This window comes from Austrofundulus limnaeus, unplaced genomic scaffold (assembly GCF_001266775.1).
Source record: "Austrofundulus limnaeus strain Quisiro unplaced genomic scaffold, Austrofundulus_limnaeus-1.0 Scaffold12, whole genome shotgun sequence".
In the NCBI taxonomy this organism is placed as follows: domain Eukaryota; kingdom Metazoa; phylum Chordata; class Actinopteri; order Cyprinodontiformes; family Rivulidae; genus Austrofundulus; species Austrofundulus limnaeus.
In genome coordinates this window covers 292,748-313,028 of record NW_013952414.1, presented here as the reverse complement: position 1 = coordinate 313,028, position 20,281 = coordinate 292,748, and the positions used below count along the sequence as shown (strand labels likewise).

At 38.3% G+C, this 20,281-nt stretch overlaps 1 protein-coding gene across 1 annotated transcript in view; it reads left to right on the top strand.

Moving 5' to 3' along the window:
• The window catches only part of vstm2a (V-set and transmembrane domain containing 2A), a 129,260-nt gene that overhangs the window by 78,804 nt on the left and 30,175 nt on the right, over nt 1–20,281 (top strand). The window contains exons 3-4 of the mRNA XM_014002148.1: nt 11,160–11,210; nt 19,666–20,002. Coding sequence (XP_013857602.1) covers nt 11,160–11,210; nt 19,666–20,002 — 388 coding nt within the window. The remainder of the gene's footprint in view (nt 1–11,159; nt 11,211–19,665; nt 20,003–20,281) is intronic.

Below are 20,281 nucleotides of genomic sequence, written 5' to 3'. Positions count from 1 at the left end.
ATTTCATGTCCTGTAGAGTTTTTGATGCTGTTTTCCTGCTGAGACTGCAGTGACACTGTCATCATAAACGATCTGAGCTCTTTTTCATCAGTATTCCCCCCATCTTAATCTCAGCTAATTGGTGCATTCTTACTGCCAAATGTTGCACAGTTGAATTCATCTTTTTTGCAATTTTATAAGCTTGTCAATAACGCAAGTGCTTAAGAAGGATATCATTTTGTATGAAATGGCTAGACTCAATACAGGAAGCCTGGATCAAAACACTGAGCAGCTGAGCCCACAGGAAGGTCCCTGTCCAGGTTTTCAGTCCAGCCCAGAGTGTTTACAGATGTAAATGTGGATGCTACACAAGCTAGCAGAGGAGTCAAAAGTATTCACATTCATTACTTAAGTAGAAGTATAGATACTAGGGTTTAAAAATACTCTTTTGGAAGTAGAAGTATCAACTTGAGCTTTTTACTCAAGTAAAAGTGTAAAATTACTGGTTTTAAAACTACTTAAAGTATAAAAGTAAAAGTAATGAACACTTAAAAAAGCCATTAAAGATAAAAGCTTAGCTTTTTATAGCCACACACACACAATTTTTCTTCTAAAGTCAATAATTAGTATAATGTTACATTAAAATGTTGAAAAATTTGGAATCAACTGACCAGACTTAGCCTGGTAAGGGAAACTAAAGTTGAGCAGAACTGCGTGGGAAGGCAAGGGCCAGGCTAGACTACTTGTTTCAGCCACGGTCATCTTCATTCTAGGCTACATCTTCTACCACAGTGGTTCCCAACCTTTTTAGACTTGTTTACCCCAAGCCATTTGTAAAACCACTAGTACCCTTTCAGTCAAACATAATGATGATTCTCCAAAACTATAATGTACAACAACTGTTTATTAAATGAAAATTATTTATTTAACCCCATAGAACATTTAATTCTCAGGAATTTTATTCTTTTCAAAGAAAGATTAAAGATAAAGATGAAAATGTTGCCTTGAAAGTGAATAAGTAATTAAATAAGTAAGCCAGGTAATGGCAGGTGCAGAAAAAAGCAACGTCCAAAATACATTGTACCATCCAAAATACATCAGAAATCCACCCAAATGAGCTAATTCTGTGCGATTCTGCTTTTTATACTGGATTCCATTTTGTATCAAATCTGTAATTTCCGCATGACTATTTTTACTTTGTTTTTTTTTTTTTTTTTTTGAGCACCTGGGAAATTTTTCCATGTACCCTCGTAATATGCTCGCGTAACACAAGGGGTACTTGTACCCCTGTTTGGGAATCACTGTGCTACAGTTTGTCCAGCTGGAGTGTGATGTGATTTGTGTCACACAGGTGTGATGGAGTGAGTTCAATCCAATAGGATGTCAGGATGGTAGATATTTACACTTCTCATCAACCACAATCAAATTCACTCTCCATGGGCTCCATGTGTCTGGATAGATTTAAATATTTTTTTTTCTGAACAATGAAAAGATGGAATAAAAACAAGTCAAAGTTAAACAGAAATGAAACACTTTTTGCATTTTTAAAAAGTAAGGAGTAGAAAGTACAGATAATTGAATTAAAATGTAAGAAGTAGAAGTAAAAAGTAGTCTGAAAAATAATTACTCCACTAAAGTATAAATAACCTAAATTACTACTTAAGTAAAGTAACAAAGTATTTGTACTTAGTTACTTGACACCTCTGCAAGCTAGCTTGTCAGTTCTAAAGATCTAAAGCCAATTGAGTTATTATCTAAAATCCTTTGTTTTGTTTTGCTTTGTTTTAGAGCAGTGTTTGCCATTGATCTTGCCACTTTCTGCCCATAATGATGCACAATTGCACTGCAACTGGAAGAATGTATTGAAAGTAAAACAAAAAATTAAAAATCGATCTTATCATGTTAATATCCATATAATCCAATGTTAATGCTGGAATCATTTCTTGGTGCAGATTATGTCACCCAGGACATGGCAAACCTTAAGGAAACAAACAACAACGACACAAGAAATAAGACTATGGAATAATCTGGAGAGTGAGGTCAAAATGCAAGAACAATGTCGATGTTTAAGAGAATGATAAAGGTCGTATTGCTAAAGAAATATGAAAAATGTAAATGTGTATTCATACAAAATGATATTTAAGAGGGATTTGAGATTTTTTTGTTTTCTTGTTTAGTTTTTTGTTTGTAGATCATTATTGTTTAAAGTTATTTTTTGAGAAAAATGGCATAAAATTTTATTTTCTTTCTTCTGTCACCTTTCATTTTATTTTGTGATTTGTGTTTTTTATTGTACATAAATTTTGTTGTTTTTAAAGAAATGAAATGAATAAACATATATACTTATTTTCTGTACCTAAAGACATACAGTCTCATGTTAGGAATTTCAGGCAGGAAAGAACCCATGTCGCAGGCAGATTAAAGGCTCCAAAAAACAAAGTATTTATTAAACAAAAGGTGCTGACTGGGCAGCTCAAAAAAAAAAAAAAAAACCTCAGAAAGACATGGCAAGGCAAGACTAGGCAAAGAATGAACTACAACCAACATAACCAAACAAATAATGATTCGACAGGGAAGTGAAGACAAGAGACAGAATATAAAGGTGAAACTAATGAGCACAAACAGGGAACACCTTGGGGAGAAACATGAGGATCAGGTGTGAGTAGGCGGGGCTGGAGCAAGGGCAGACAGGAGGAAGAAAACAGGAACATGACAGAAACAAAAATAAAACACTAACACAGACAAGAATCATAACATCTCAAGCTTTAAACTGAATGATCTCTCCAACAGCTGAATTAATCTACATGCCCCTACTTCAACGACAGCAGATCTGTTTTGACAGACATCAGATATGTTTCCAATTTACAACAGTGACTTTGGTTTGATTTGAAGAAATCCTATTTGTCACGTTCAGACCGTCTTTAAAAAAAAATGAACAGACTTGAATCACTTTTTCCTGCAGAATGAATGCCACCTGGAGTTGGTATTTTCATACATGACTGTGCCAGAAATGTTTTAACAAAAGTGTGAAAACCAGACAAAATGCAGTGGGTGGTCAGTCCTTAATAAATACAAAAGAAACTCGAAGTCCATTATCATGAACACTAAAGTGGTTTATAGTTAATCATTTACATAACCTGTACTTTATGTGTTCATTATCCTCAAATTGTAGACCTTAGCAAGATGTTTTATCATAATGTAAGCAATGATTATAAAGTGTTAATAGGCATAAAAGGATACTTTGTGTGAAAGGAGACAGCAAGCACACCTGAAAACAAAAATTGCTTGTAGACTTTTATGATAAGATTATGGTGAAGCGGGTTCAGATTGTCCAGGGGTGGAGCCAGAGGGGTGGCCAGGGTGGCAAGTGCTACTTATGGTACCTGATTGGCCACCACAGGTGCCACCCACAAAAACTGACTGATTTTGTTAAAGATTGTTCTCTGATAATACAGTACTGCATGATTATTTTAACTGTGTACATTTAAACATGGCTGAATTGTAGCCTTTTGTAAAATTTGCATTAGCACTTGTGGTTAGCTTAATTTGGGATTAGCATAGACAATCAGCATGTGGTGATTCTTTGATATGCCTCAACAAATTAAACTTAGTAAGTCTTAAAATGGCTAAATTTTATAGCCTTTTAAATTTAACTGTGAGTCTTGAATTTTTAATTAGTGTATAGAATTTGGTAAATATTGTTTTTGGTTACATCTAAAATATTCTTCAGCTTTGTATATCTAAAATGGCTGAATAAGTCATCATTTGGCATGTGTTTTGAATACTTCTTAGCTATGATCACATAAGCCTTCAGCTCAGTCCTTTTTATAACAGATGAATTAAAGACATTAAGAAAAAGCTGTGGTGGCCATCTTGAATTATCAATCCAGAGGACTTTTCTTTATTTATATGTGCCCTCTAAAGGCCCCGTCACACTATAATGTTTTAGACAACTTATGCCAACTAATTACCGCCGCCAAGGGCGAGGTAATGTTTTCGGTCGCGTATGTCTGTCTGTCCGTCTGTCTGTCGTTCTGTTGTTCTGTCTGTGGACAACATTACTCAAAAACTTGTGGACGGATTGTCATGAAATTTTCACCACTTGTGGATACTGGCCAAGGAACACACCATTAAATTTTGGTGATGTTCTGGATGCGGATACAGGAATTTTTTTTCTTTTAACACTCTGACATCGGCAAAGCTGTGATGCTTTCACAGGGCGTGGGTTTCAAAGTGTCCAGCAGGTGGCACTCTAGTATTGGTGTGCCCCTTTGTAACTCTATTACAGGATAATAATAATGCATTAGTCTTATATAGCGCTTTTCGAGATCCTCAAAGACGCTTTACAATTTTCATGCATCATTCATTCACACTCACATTCACACACTGATGATGGTAAGCTACACTGTGGCCACAGCTGCCCTGGGGCAGGCTGAAAGAGACGGGGCTGCCATGCTGTGCCACCAGCCCCTCTGACCACCATCAGTAGGCAAGGTGGGTGAAGTGAATCTTCACCCACCTTGCCCAAGGACACAAGATCTTGCCCAAGGACACAATGACTGAAGCGGCTGGACTGGGGATTGAACTGGCGACCTTCCGGTTCTGGGACGACTCCCTTAACCACTCTGCCACGGCCGCCATAATGGGGGATGGGGGAAATTGGTCTTGGCGGAGGTTTGCACTCTCCGAGTGCTTCTAGTTATAATTGTTTTGTGACTAAATTACTTATATAGATTATTTACTTAATCTAGTTATTAGCATTACAGATGTATACGTCCAAAAGAGACTTCCAGTAGATGTTTTTAATTCCATCTTCAGACATCTTCAACATTGGACAAAATTTTCATAAGTTGTCTAAGGCAGTGGTTCCCAAAGTTTTTATCTTCTGACCCACAAATTATCCATGGCAAAAACTTGTGACCCCAAAAATTACTGGTCTGAGTACACGAACTTTGTTAATAACCCTAAAAACACAGACTTTTTGACGATCTAAAGAGCTTGTACACAAATATAAATACTTATTTATACTTATTTTGTGTTTTTGTAATAGTTATAGGGAAAATATTACATCAGCAATTATTTTATTACCCTTTAAATTGATTTCTGCAGATTATCCAAGGTGCTTCATGACCCATAATTGGGTCCCAAGTCCAACTTTGGGAACCAAAGTGCACTGGTTCCAAAACTTTTCAGCTTTTGACCCACAAAATAACAGCAGCAGAGACATGTGCTCCCAACTGTTTTTGGATGATAAACATTTGTATCAAGTCAACAAAACATGGGCATAGTAACAATATTTTTATACTACATTTATCCATTTTAAATACACTAACCTCACTCCTTTGTAACAACTAAGGCAAAAATMTAATTAATTCAGGAAATCTTTTCAGGACCCCACCTTGATGTTTCGGGACCCCACTTTGGGTCCCGACCCCAACTTTGGGAAACACTGGTCTAAGGTGTAATAGTGTGACAAGGTTTTAAAAAGTACCTTGGCCACCCCTGTGCCCCACCTAGCAAAAAGGTGTAGCTCCACCCAGAGATGCTTTTGTAACAACCTGTTGTTCCGATGAGAAAGACTGTTACAAAGCAGAAAATGTTAAATATAAGAAGCAGTTCTTCTATCTACAGCTCTCAGTTTTTTTCTGTTGAAAGTTGAGTAAACATGTTCCCCTCACAATTCTTTGCAAACACATTAATTTAAAAAATATCAGAGGATAATTTCTTACATTTCTGAAGTTGGATGTTATCTTTTTACTGCTAATGATTTGACTTTATCTTTTGTGTACAAGTTATTTTTTGTTAAAAAGAAACAGCAAAAAAAGGCTGCTTTAAATAACAAGCAACCTTCATCATACCATAATTCAAAATTAAATATACAGCGTGAAATCAAAAGATTAGTTTATCATTAATTTATATAAAAATGCTGAGTTAAACAGCTGGTTGAGCCTGTAAAATCACAAAACAATAACTAATTATTGCATATGCTGTGGTCAAAGGCTGTTGTTTTCCACAACTGATTACTTTCATGTTCTTTTAGTTCAACTTTCAAAGCAGACTGTGGGGATGTGAGCTGATTCTAATGTTTAATTTATTCATTTCTGGTTCATTTGTCTCCACAGCTGTAAAGTAACTAAGTACAAATACTTTAATATCAGATATGTTAAGACTTTTACTCAAGGAATGATCTTACTGTGACTTTTATCAAAGTAATTTTATGGTAAGATAGTTGTATTTTTACTCAAGTTTCACTTTGTGGTATTGTACAAGAATCATTTTTTGTCACAGTCATACCTGCCATGTATCTCCAAGTGAAACATTAAAGTTTTTTTTATTCTATGCATCATTTTTTTCTGAAACTTATCTCCTTTTTGCTCTGATCCAGGATTATAACTTGTGCATTCAACTTTGCATTATTTTAATATTTTGGTTGTGTCTTCATATACATTAGTCATGGGTTCTGTCGTGTTGTATGTCTGCAGAGTGAATCATGTGATGCTGAACTGCTTTGTCCCGCTGAGAAAAGAGGAACTTTCATCTCTGCTTCCATCATGGATCTGTTTGTATTAGAGGCTCATTACTGAGCATCAGTTCAAAGAAATCTCATACTGACAATAAGATGTGCCTCTCAGACTTTGTCTGCTGTGGTTGGTGCAAAAACGGAAATTTCCTGACATAATGTCACACGGCGCACATTTGGCCTGTTATTTAGCTGTGACACCTCAGCTCCAAACAAAAGGGATCCAGATGTGCTGGGAGTAAGGAACTACAGGTGTTAATGAGAACTGGTGGTTGTTTTTTTTTTAGCTTTATGGAAGGACACAGGCAAGATTTAGACCTACACAAAAGTTGTGTAGTTGTTTGTTTCTAATGTCACTAATCACTAGAAAAAAAGAAATTATCTTGTACACCAGAAATGTTCTTTTTTCACTTTGAACTCCAAGGCAAAAACCAAAAGTTGGTTTAGAATTAATAAACAAAAACTGGATAGAGAGGGGCAGGGGCCTCCATTAGTGGCAAACGCCAAATCCTGCAAATTTTAATACCACTGTCTGTGCCAGCTTTGCACTAGTTACCCTTTGTGCATGTAGTTTTAGTAAACTGCATGCAACACATCCACTTTTAGTACTATTTTTTTCTGCAGTCATTTAACGCCAGTAATCTAGAATAGTGATAAATCAGCTCCAGAATGTTCATTTTAACTGCACTGCTCAAATAGGTCATTTTTATGACGTAATTCTACACGGTAAATGAGAAAATGAAGAACCAAGAAACATTTAGAAAAAAAATAACGATTAGATCCTCAGGAAATTGTCATGTTGAAATTTTTTTTTCTAGGCTACCCCTGTGGTTCCAGTCTGGCCACCCCTATACATATTGTCTGGCTCTGCCCCTGGAAACAACAACAAATTAGATTTACATAAAATAATCTGACAAAGCATGAGTAAAAACACAGTGTTATCTGCTGGGGACATTGATTGAGTCAGAATGTCTTGCCATGTTCACAGAGGTTTTTAAATTTTTCATTAGATTTGCAGAGAGTTTCAGATAAATTGCTTGATTTTTAAACATGTTTTTAGAAATGTTCTTCAACAATACGTTTTTTCAAAATAGTCACAAAGTTGCTGTGGGTAGAGCTGTAGCTTTAGATGTACCACTACTTTAGAAAGCAGATTTAAAATGTGACATGGAGTCCAGGACTTGAGTTTTAACTCGTGTTTGGATGAAGTCCTGTTTAATAACTAGCTGTATTAAAGTATTTCATTGGGTCAGGGTCCTGACATCAGATCTGATCTCGTGCCTGAAGGAAACTGGTTTTGCTCGACGTTTCATTTTAAACGATGATCATTTGTCTTCGTGTGACATTCATTCAGTTTCAGCAACTCAATGAGGCTTTCTGATGCACGGTAATTGCAGAGCACATTTTTTTACAAGAAGTCAATTTGAGATTTGCATGAAGAATGGCGGCGCGTCATGGTGGAAAGCTTTTTCCAATAAAGGGACCAGCGATTGAAACTGAGATACTTGTGAATGGCCGCGGCGTTGGCTCAGAAGGACCCGGTGCAATAAAAATGAAACCCAAATGGGAAAATAATCGAGGGTTTGCTTTGACACTGGCAGGGGAAACTTTATTTTCCCATCACAAAGATCAAAACTTATTTTAATTGTGAACAAAGGGAGACGAGTTTGTGCAACAGAGGCGATGAAGATTCTTTTGTTTTATCCGTCTCACAAAGCAACACCTCAGCAGCAGATAAATGTCTTTTTTTTACAGCAGGTAATAAATGTCAGGGTTATTAATTGATATTGAACATTCATTAGCTCACAATTACCTTGATTGCAGTGGTGCAGTGCAGGGAGACTAATGGGTTCCATGTTGGAAAATACTCTTTTCTGCAGTTTTACTGCCTGTGAACTCAATGTGTCAGTTTGAATTAAATATGTGAACAAAAGCACGTTCAGGTCAGTATTTTTTTGTATATGAAGACGATGAGCACATTCTCTAACCTAAGGAAAAGCAGAGATGCTGCGCTGCAACAACAGAAAAATCGCAACGATTTTTAACTTCCTGTTTTCATGTTGGCTCTGCTGCTTGATGCATCTTTATTTTTGTCTCTATCAACATGACGCAAACATATAAAAGCCTTTTGAGAACACTAACTGAAAGATTTAGCTTTTGTGTCGTGTTTGGACTGATTCATTTTCACCTGCCATTGAAAGTCAAAGGTATAGGTTATGATTTTTTTCCCTTTGGATGTGTGTGCATGCTCAAGTGTCTATTAGCAAAATATCACATGAACCACTGGACAGATTTTGACTAACTGTAAACAGTCAAACAGTAAACTGGAGGACAACAGAGATGCTTCATGGAAGAATCTCAGCTTAGCCTGTTAGCCTTCGTGCTAGCCCTCACACTATATTGCCTTATATGTATTAGCTCGCCGCTAGCACGACAAACAAGCTAAACTGAGGTGCTCCATCCATATTTTTAGTTGCAGGCTGAGTCATTTTTACGTTCCCCTCTCTGTCATGTGGATGGGGGACCTCAGTGACGAGAGGAGAATGTGTAGTGCTGAGCTAATACATATAGTATATGGTGATAGCATAGGGGCTTATGCTAAAGCTAACAGGCTAAGCTGAGGTTCTTCTTCCATGAAGCAGCTCTGTTGTCCTCCATCCATATTTTCAGTTCCAGGCTGAGTCATTTCTACCTTCTCCTCTCTGTCAACGCTCTCTGGTTTCATTTAAAAGAGTCGATCATCAGATATTGTCCAAGATTAACCTTCAGGGTGGATATAGCTCACTAGCAGCCTCGTGCCGATGACCTATCCACGTCATCATTTACCCAGAATGCTTTGCGTGTAAATAAAATGGCCCCGACCGTGTAATACATTTTTAAACTTTTACTTTAAAAATGATAAAAACTGAACACCCTACAGTATTTTTACAGTCTTTATTTTACAGTTAAAGTATATGTTTATCATATAAAGTCTAATGTTACAACTAATCAGGAATCTCTTTAAAATTAAGCAAATTCAAGATGGCCACCACAGCCTACTGGAATAAGAAAATATAAAAATGGTTGTAATTCAGTCAGTCTGAATGATTTTGTGTTTATAGTTTTGTAGGTGACAACTGTTTACGGCACACACTCTAAGTGTTGCACATTGCAGGAAATTGTTGCTTAAAACTTTAGCATCGACTAAACATTTCATCAGCAAAACGATGGATTTTCAGGAACTAATCAGTGGACATACGTGTACACATAAACTGGAAACAGTCCAACTCAAAATGGCCACCACAGCTAATCATTATCAGGTAAAATAAAATAGCTATAACTCAGTCAATTTTGCAGATACTCAGCTAAAAAGTTTTGATTCAGTAGCTAAGAGTCATACACATCACATACTCTGAAAATGACAAAATTGTGCATATCAATGTATTTTTTACAAGCTTTGATTCATGATTTATTTGACTCTTGAAAAGAGGTGAGTGAAATGCAGTCCTTTGAAAAATGCTCAAACTTGAATTTCTTGTATTGCAGAGTTAAAAGAATATGTAAACCTGGGGAGACTTTCAGCTGTGTAGACCAGATGAGCGCATCCATCCTCCAGCTGAAGTCACATTGATTCCTGTTAGGTGATGTGTTAAGACTGCACACTGGACCTACAGAACCACAATTACAGAGGGTACTAAAAGAGGAAGCTGGAACTGATGACCTAATACAGTCTGACCTGAAGACAGGACAGAATTAATCGTGCCTGGCCTAAAGTCATTTCGGTAAAATCTCTATTTCGTGTAATGGAGGCTGTTGGTTCCATCCGTGAATGTATGATGGAAGTCCTGAATCCACGCAGAGAGAAAGAGAGCGCTTTGGCTCCTAATTCTGCTCATTAATCACCTGTCTGACCAACATCCTCCAGAGAAAAGAGCCGCAGTTTTTTTTTCAGAGTAATTACAACTCTTGGAGGAATGCTGTGTGCTCGTAGGAGGCCATCCTCTTACAGTTTTATCTCCGAGCCAAAAACCTTCAACTTCCATCGCTCTGATCGCCGCTCTGCTGCTCTTCAGCTTTGTTGTCAGCAACCTCTCTCTTCTTTTTTTTCCTTTGATGTGGGATGAATAACCAATTGCCTCTAAAATCAATGGTCAGTCAGTGATGTTGACTGTGGGTCATCGGGCCTCAGAGGCATTTCTTCAGCTCTAACCACCCATATGTGATTAAATTATTTTTAGTTAAAAGCATATACTTTCCCGAGTAACATTACATTTAGCAAAGAGAAGAACCATCACTTTGTTGCATGACGTCGTTTCAGTGCTGGTTTGAGCCACTTCTCCAATTTACAGGAACATTTGGGAGTTGTCTTTAATTTCTCCACAGAAGCACTCAAAGAGTCTAAAAATAACAGGGAAAAGTGGCATATCCTTTTAAAGGCAGGACAGTGGCAATACACAGTCGCCCAGTGTGCGAGTTGTGTGTCGACGTCGCTTTGAAACATTCATGAACCTCCTCAGTGGATAGATGAAGCCTTTTTCCCAAGATTTTTTGTGTTAATCTACTGGTTGGTTTCAGAGAGAATGACAGAGCTTACATAAAACATATTCGTAGATGTGCCATCAGCAGCTCCTCAACAGGCTTAACGGCACTCTTCTAATGCTTCTTTTCTTTGCCTTTCCAGATGGAGATGATCCAAGAGCCTGATCCTGATGATGAGGGGACAAAAATAAGTGTAAGTAAAAAAAAGCATGTCATCCCAACTATCAGTACTGTGACCTACACTGGCAGAGATTCACACTGAGGAGAAACAACTGCAGCTGCTTTCCTGAAATAACCTCTAACCCAGCAGAGAAACGAGCTAATCAGTGGCAGCATGTTATTATTGTTCCCTCTCTGAGCTCATATGCCCGGTGCGGATCCAGTCCTATGGCAGTTGAAGAGTTCCTTTTCTTTGCTCATATACTAGGTTTCAATACAGGGGATATAAAAAGTCTCCCACTTGTGAAATTTCCTGCCTTTTTTGTGTGTGTTAAAAAGTAAAGCAATGATAAATCACTTTAAAAGCTTTTTTCACCTTTAAAGTGATGTACAGATGCAGATACATTTATTTGTACCCTTTTGTTAGAGAAAGAAAAACCTAAAATGTCACTGAAATAACTTGAAGCTTAAAAGTAACAAAAAGAGAGAGAAAAATACATAAAAATCTACTAAATAGGCAGTCGTTGCCAGTGGTTGGCACATTAACCTGCTAAAAACGGAACTAATGTTTTGTGGTTTTGCATTAATACTTTGAAATATTGATGGAGCCCATTATAAGATTTTTGGTAAATTCACTACTGCTAAAAATCATAAAATTCAGGTTACCACATCTTTACCATATTCAATAAAAATGTTATACATACACCAGCAACAAGAGCAGAGGATTCACCAGCCAGAGTGATGCCATCCTTGGTCCTAGGACAGTCACTTCCACCTTTTGAGTCTCCTCTTCGATTCAGACCAGGGGCCTCATGTACAAAGACTTGCATGGGTTTCTTACTGAAACCTGACGTACGGTCAAATCCAGAAAAAGGTGTACGCACAAAAAAATCCAGATGTATCAAACCGTGCGTACGTCTGAATCCACGCACATTGCTTTTGAACATCACAATTAACGTGGAACTGAGCGCAGGTAAGACACCTCCCCTGAACCGCCTTCATTAACATATGTTAAACAGATGCAAATTACTTCCTGCATGTGTGAAGAACAAGTTTGTTTGATCCCTGCATGATCAGAAATGATTTCTAGATTTAGGAAAATCATTAATTAAATATGATAAGAGTGAGAAAAAAATAATTAAGAATAGGAGTAAAATATGTTTGTCACGCAAAGAACAAGTGATTGTGTGTCAGTGTGTGTGTGTGTCTGTGTGTGTGTGTGTGTGCATGAAGCTGCTGTGGTGCTCAACTGGCATCCATCCATTCCGAGTCTGAAAATATTAACTTTGCACAGGAGTTTATTACCATATTTACTGTCAGCACAGAGAAACTCAGATGTTTGGTTTAACAGCTGAGTCTCTGTGCCTCTTAGTGGAGAGACTCCGCAAAGACTGTGCGCGCCTCTTGCTCTCCTACTTACAGCATTTTCACAAGTTGTAAAGTGCACTTCCACACGTCATTTTGGAGAAATCTACAAAAACGTAAATGCCAAGTATGAAACACCTCCACTGCCGGCGAGGGTGCATGCACTCCATAGCGCAACTATAACTCAGCCTTTAACCATTGTGCATGATTCGGCTTTGGGTGGACTGGACTGGCACAGTCCCGATCGGTCTGCCAGCTCCCTCTGGAAATCTGTGGAACCCCAGTTCAATCGCTGCTGCTGCACATGCGGCGCACAGCTCCTCGCTGTGCCACGCTCCAGAGTGCCGCAGTGTCAAACTGAAAAAGGATTGTTCCTGAAAACGGCTGATGAGCCAGTCGTCTTCGTGGATTACAAAACTCTGTTTATACAGCGGGTAAAATAAGAATTGAACACGTCACCATTTTTCTCAGTAAATATATTACTAGAGGTGCTAACGACGTGAAATTTTCACCAGTTGTCTGTAACAACCCAAGTGATCCATACATACAAAGAAATCAAACCATAAATGTCCAGAAATGAAGTTATTTGTAATAATGTGGAATGGCACAGGGAAAAAGTATTGAACACATGAACAAAGGGAGGTGTAAAAAGGCATGGAAAGCCAAGACACCAGCTGAACTCTCTCAGTAATTAGAAAGCAAGTCTGCCCCTTGTCAGTGCAAGTTAATATCAGCTGGTTCAGTCCCAGATGATGGCCAGGTATCACACAAGAACCATCTGATGATGGGTAAAAGTAAAGCGCTCTCTCAAGACCTTCACAACCTTATTGTTGCAAAGCATAATGATGGCATCGGTTACAGAAGAATGTCTAAACTTCTGAAGGTTCCAGTGAGCACTGTTGGGGCCATAATTCAGAAGTGGAAAGAACATCATTTCACCATAAACCGACCACGACCAGGTGCTCCTCGCAAGATTTCTGACAGAGGAGTGAAAAGAATTATCAGAAGAGTTGTCCAAGAGCCAAGGACCACTTGTGGAGAGCTTCAGAAAGACCTGGAATTAGCAGGTACGATTGTTTCAAAGAAAACAATAAGTAATGCACTGAACCACCATGGCCTGTATGCACGCTCACCACGCAAGACTCCACTGCTGAAGAAACAGCATGTTGAAGCTCCTTTAAAGTTTGCTGCACAACATTTAAACAAGCCCGTGTAATACTGGGAGAATATAGTCTGGTCAGATGAGACCAACATTGAACTGTTTGGATGCCAGAATACACATCATGTTTGGAGGTCAAATGGCACTGCACATCAGCCCAAAAACACCATACCAACAGTGAAGTTTGGAGGTGGGAACATCATGGTGTGGGGCTGTTTTTCAGCATATGGTACTGGCAAACTTCAAATAATTGAAGGAAGGATGAGTGGAAAAATGTACAGAGACATTCTTGATAAGAATCTGCTTCCATCTACCAGGATGATGAAGATGAAACGTGGCTGGACATTTCAGCAAGACAATGAGCCCAAACACAAAGCCAAGGAAACTCTCAGTTGGTTTCAGAGAAAGAAACTAAAGCTGCTGGAATGGCCCAGCCAATCACCTGACCTGAATCCAACAGAAAATCTATGGAAAGAACTAAAGATCAGAGTTCATAGAAGAGGTCCACGAAACCTTCAAGATTTGAAGACTGTTTGTGTGGAAGAATGGGCCAAAATCACACCTGAGCAATGCATGCCACTAGTTTCTCCATACAGGAGGCGTCTTGAAGCTGTTATTGACAACAAAGGCTTTTCTACAAAGTATTAGATAAATTTCAGTAAGCGTGTTCAATACTTTTTCTCTGTGCCATTCCACATTATTACAAATAACTTAATTTCTGGACATTTATGGTTTGATTTCTTTGTATGTATGGATCACTTGGGTTGTTACCGACATCTGGTGAAAATTTCACGTCATTAGCACCTCTAGTAATATATTTACTGAGAAAAATGTTGACGTGTTGAATACTTATTTTACCTGCTGTAAACAAATGCTCTGTCTGTTACACTATTTATTATATCCTCCAGTAAGGCTGAATCTGTTCCTGGTAAAGGTATTTTTGGCACAACTTTGCGCGTCCTTTATTTAACTGCATCCATGTGGATGTAATAATTGTTAATCATGTGATGGCATAATTGTTAATCATGTGTGTCTGGTGTGAACAATAATCATTTTCACATCATGAACAGTTTCTCAGAATCACCTCTAAGTGCCGCCAAATGGAACCAGAACCACAGAAATGTGCGTACACCAGCCCTGGAGTTGGCGTGGGGCTGCGCACATTTCCACATTCATTTCCATTTTGATACATCCAGAGTTTTGCATGGAAAATGGCGTAAGTAAGGTTTTTGTGCGTTGATACATGAGGCCCCTGATCTTCTGACGGTTTCAGTTTTCAATATACCCAGCATCCTTTGCAGCATGAATTCATTCAGCCACAGGCAGCATTTTATACATTTATTGCAAAATAAAAAAGTGAAACAATGATACACATCTTTACTTTAATTTCATGCCAAATTAATTAGTTTTTAGTGTTTATGTTAAAATATAAGGATTAAATTAGAAGAAACTCGATTTCAAAGACTGTAAAGGCTTGGTTACAGTTGTGATTTGTGTGTTGCATAGGGAGTGAGCACCCTGAGCAGCGGTGTAGTTGTTTATGCTTGAGGCTTACAGTGTTGTAGTACTCTCCAAAAGGACACGTGGCATTACACTTTATGATTTGTGAAAATGTTGTAAGTAAGAGAGCAAAAGATTGACAGACAAACAAACTATTTGAATGGTGCACGAGTCAACTATAAACCAAGCTTAATTTGTCAGTGTCTTTTCCCTCCTTCCCCTGTCTGCTTTTCTGGTTTCAGTTAGCAGTTGTAGCTCCGCCTCTTGGCTTAAAAGCAGCAAACTATTTTTTTTCTAAATTCACCACTATAAGAGATATTAACATTTTTTTCTGTGATCTATGAAGCATTTTGAGTTATGTTGACTTATGTTGTCACGTCAAACATTTACGTTTGGTTGGAAATCTGGGTTGAAGTTTAGTTATTGACTGTAAATCTGACAAACCATGATTGAGAGACCTGAAGCAGGAGAATAGAGAAGGGAACTGAACACTAGTGGGGGTGTTCAAGGAATAAATCCCAACTGTTGTTTCATACTGTACTGACTATCTCATGGTGGACTGGATATTAAGATGATAAATATTAGCATTTTAGCTTTAGCTGCCCTTAAATCATGATTTTTTTTTTTTTTAGCTTTTTATCAATAGCGGAACTAAGGAGCTGTTCAGGTGTTAAAGAAGCCCTAAACAGTGTGCCCACCGCTGGTCATTGCTTTCCAATTTTGTTTCAACAGAAATGTGAAAATAAATTAAAAAAAACAAACAAACAAACAAACAAACAAATAAATAAAAAAACACAGATGTTTAGTGTTTGTTCAGTTTCATAAACCCTAGTTTATCCACCTCAGAGCTACCTCACATCAGATGGACTGACTAAATACACCTCAAATGGATCTTACACATGCTGCTTCACCCCACATTTGGAGTTCCATCCAATTCAGCAACATCAAAGTTCTCTGACTCACTCTGGAAAAATCTTCCTAACTCCAAATCCCATCTTCAGGGAGGTGGATGATTGCGGGGTTATTATGTCCCCTTGGTAAGAGAGAACCTCCTAAACATCTTCTTCTCTGAAGCCAAGGTTGTGCAGTTTGGCCTCACAGGTGTGCAGCTACTGCAGGCTAAATTTAGAGATGTCAGATCAGACAAAAAAAAGTTTAAAATAACCCAAGGAAGATGTAAAGGCTCCTCTCAAAGTCACCCTGTAAAGTTCAAACCACTGAAGGCACTGCTCTTAATAAAGTCTGACAGTCTGGACTGGTTTCTCAGTTTCTCACTGATGTGTTGAAAACTGTGTTTAAACACTGAAAAGTTTCTGTACAGTCCTACTACAGCACATCTGTTCTATAGCTGGTTTATTTTGGCTTTCATTTCGTGACTATAGGCAGCATCATTGCATTTGTGCCTGACTGTCTGTTAGCGAAATAACTCTTGAACGTTTGAACAGATTTTATTGAAACTTTCAGAAACTAACCTTTGAAGTCAAGATAAACGGATATTTCCCAACACAAGCCAAAACAAAAATGATTATAACCCAGTCAATTGTACAGATATATAGTTAGAATTTGGAGTGGTGGTAGCTGAGAGTCATTCTCAACATGCTAACAGACTACACAAGGTCTTTGTTTAAAACTCTGACATGCAAGGCAACAGACACTATGTCCCCAAAGAATGTCTTTATATTGTTTTTTTTTCTTTAGGTTGCTGCTAATAATTGAAGAGACTTGTTTACACCTGATGCAGAAAGTGTTTTAACCCCTGACTTAAGCTGAACGTGTTGTGGTATGGAGGTGTCTGTTTGACTGTCTGTGGCTTGATAACCTTTTTACATAAAAATGTTAAACTGCACATTGGGACATCTCACTAGGGTTGGGCATAACCATATTGTGTGCAATTAATCGTCAGAAAAGCATTAATCGATTAATTTTTGGCACTTGACGATTAATAAAATTAATGCCACCAGGCAGACTAACCTCTTGGTGCTCCTCTCTGCTTCAAATATGACCAACATTAAAAAAAAAAGTTCTGTCATTTATTTATCCATCAACACAATTTAAAGTTTGATGTATAGCCTGAAGTCTGTAATTTTGACACAATTTAGAACAGATTTTTACAAAGAGCCAATTTTCTCCCTATAAATTGGTCATGTGACTAGGACATAAGGGTGTCCAGGGACTCCGGGGGATTAATCGTCAAATTAGTCATTATTGGCTAAATACCACAATTAATCGTGATTAATTTTTTGCCAATATTGCCCAACCCTACACCTCACAGGTCAAAGGGGATCCTTACTGATTTCAAGGACATGGGGGCAAAGGTCAAGGTTACAGGTCAAACACATTGTTCTACAAATTGTGCTTATCTGTTCATCCATAAGACAGTTAGGAAGTTGTCCATGGTATAACATTTAAGATAGAAAATGTCATCAAACTATGGATTCATTATTTTCACTACAGCGATCTTAAGTGGTACTTGTGAAGTCTGCTACTCTTCTCCCTGTCATGATCTTTCATTGAACTGTTTGACATCATTATCAGTGAAATTGACTTTTAAGCCCACCATAATCACATATATGTGCCTAATAAAGCCATTTAATCGGGATATTTATGAGAGGGAATTCATGCTTTGGATCTTTATTTGTCTGACAGTTTACTGATAGGTGTATTATTTGGCCGTACTCCTGTTTATTTTGACCCCCGCGTGCAGGTCATATTGTTTTTGTATTGCTTCTTTTCCTTTTTTTCAGTGATTTTTGCATGGAAACAGCTGCGCTGATCAACATGAAATTTGGCAGGAATGTAGATGTGTCCAACCTATACTGCACCAGCCAACGGTTTTATAATAGACCCCATATTTGAGGAAGGGGCTCCATCTAAAAGTGAGGTGTCTGGACCAACAAAAATATAACTCAAAAGCTAGTCAACATAAGAGGTTTTAACTCAGAAAATTATGCAACATAGGAGCTTCAGATATTTTAGTTGTTTACCTCTGATGAAGGGCTATCCATTGGGCCCACCAAGGATCACCCGCCACCCACTCCCACCCATAAAATAAATCTGTTCTGGTGAATTCTGAGTTCTGGTGCATTGGTGCTTTGTGTACATGAAGAGGTCATATATGCTAGGTATCTAGGTATGTTTTCTGTTTCTTGCTGATCTTCAAAGTGACAAAATACTTCCTCATATGTCTTCACAGAAAAATAAACTGACAGCTAAAGTAAGTGAAATAAAGAATGTCTGACAATATTTAGGCAAAGTCAAGATATAGATCCACTATATTAATGCAAGGACAGAGAAGGAACAGACTTTACATGAAGCTTTACTTCAGGGTCTTTGAATTTTAAGTAACAAAAAAAAAATGCTGCTAGTGAATGTTATTCTGCTTCATGTAAAAACAAGGCTGAGAGGAGAACGGTGCAAAAATGGTCCCACTGGCTCACCAGCAGGACCAGTGAGGCTGTCCTGATTAGCATGCAGGGCTGCAGGAGTGAGCTGCACAATGAGCCGAAAACACTCACTCATTCAGCTCTTGTGTAGAAATGCCGAAGCTTTACCAGAGAAAATCTTTTATAATGTTAAGAAAGGACACCCAGGTTTTATCTTTCAGACATGAAAGTCATCTGATCCTCAGCAGGTTTTAAATTAGGAGAATAGACTATTTTATTAGGAAAATTTGATTATTTAAAAGATTTCTTCCGTTGAAAGAATGCATAACGCCCGCTTCCTTTCAAACAAGACTTTCAAACTAAACTTTCAAACTGCCTGGGCCTTAAGGCAACCTAATGTATGTTGCTTTGTCTGTGGGAGGAAATCAGAGTACCCGGAGAAAAGCCAAGCAAGCATGAGGAGAACATGCAAACTCCGAACGGAAAGATTCCCTCTCCAAACAGAGGATCGAATCCAGTACCTTGTTGTTGTGAGGCCTCAGTTCTAACCAATATGTGCTGCCAAATTAATGAACGATTGTCTTGCAAAGAACTGGGCTCTAAATACATGTTGAGGATGATTCTCAGCCACCACCACATCACATTTTAGCTCAATATCTGTAAAAGTGACTGAGGGAAAGCCATTTTTGTGTTGGCTAATGTTGATCAACTTTGGTGAATAGGAGAGACTCAAAGTATGTGTTGGGAACGATGCACTGCTAGAACCACAAAACATTTTAGCACATCATGAAAGGATAATTAGAAAAAGGCTGAACAAGTCCAGCTTGTAGGGTTTCAGAAAAATATGTTAAAAAAGAAACATGGCAGAAACATGGTTTATAATTTTTTGTCTGAATAAACCACTAGTCTCCTGGAGTGTCTTTTAAACAGACGAGACCAAAATACAAGATTAAGCTAAAACTAATTGTTTTAAATCCTAAAGCTGAAAACGAGTATGTTAACGTTTATTTTCTGACTGTATATGATACTGCTAGAGTTGGACGGCATCTCACCTCACTGAGTCTCTTTCATCCATTTCACAGACAGTGAAGGTCCAGGGCAACGACATCTCACACAAACTGCAGATCTCCAGAGTCAGCAAGAACGACGAAGGACTGTACGAGTGCCGGGTGACACGAGCTAACTACGGCGAGATTGTGGAGTACAAAGCTCAAGCCTGGCTGAAGATCAACGCCACGGCCAGGCCTCGACGGCCACTGCCCCCTGCCAAGAAGAGCTCCCCGCTGCACCTGACAGACAAAAAGCCCAGAAAGTCCAGCTCAGCTCTGGGCCAGGACAACATGAGCTCAGACCAGAGGATGTCCTCCACATCCAGCTCTCACACAACCTCCAACACAGCTAAACACAACCCTGGCTCAGGTGAGTCCTTGGGGAGGGCTGGGAGCTACCTCGTGCTCTCTGCGTTGGTTTGGTTTGGTCTGCACTGGTGTTCTCAAAAAGGAATGTGATTTAAGAAATGAGGTTAGGGTTAAAAGTGATGAGATGTTCATTAAGTTTAAGGGACCAAATAAAAAAAACACCCAAAAATTGAAACAACAATGATCAAATATGGTTCTGCATGTTATTTGTGGGCTCACAGTAGAGACCAATTAACCCAGCCAACTGACCACCTGAGTACGATGTTGAAATAAGTTGAGT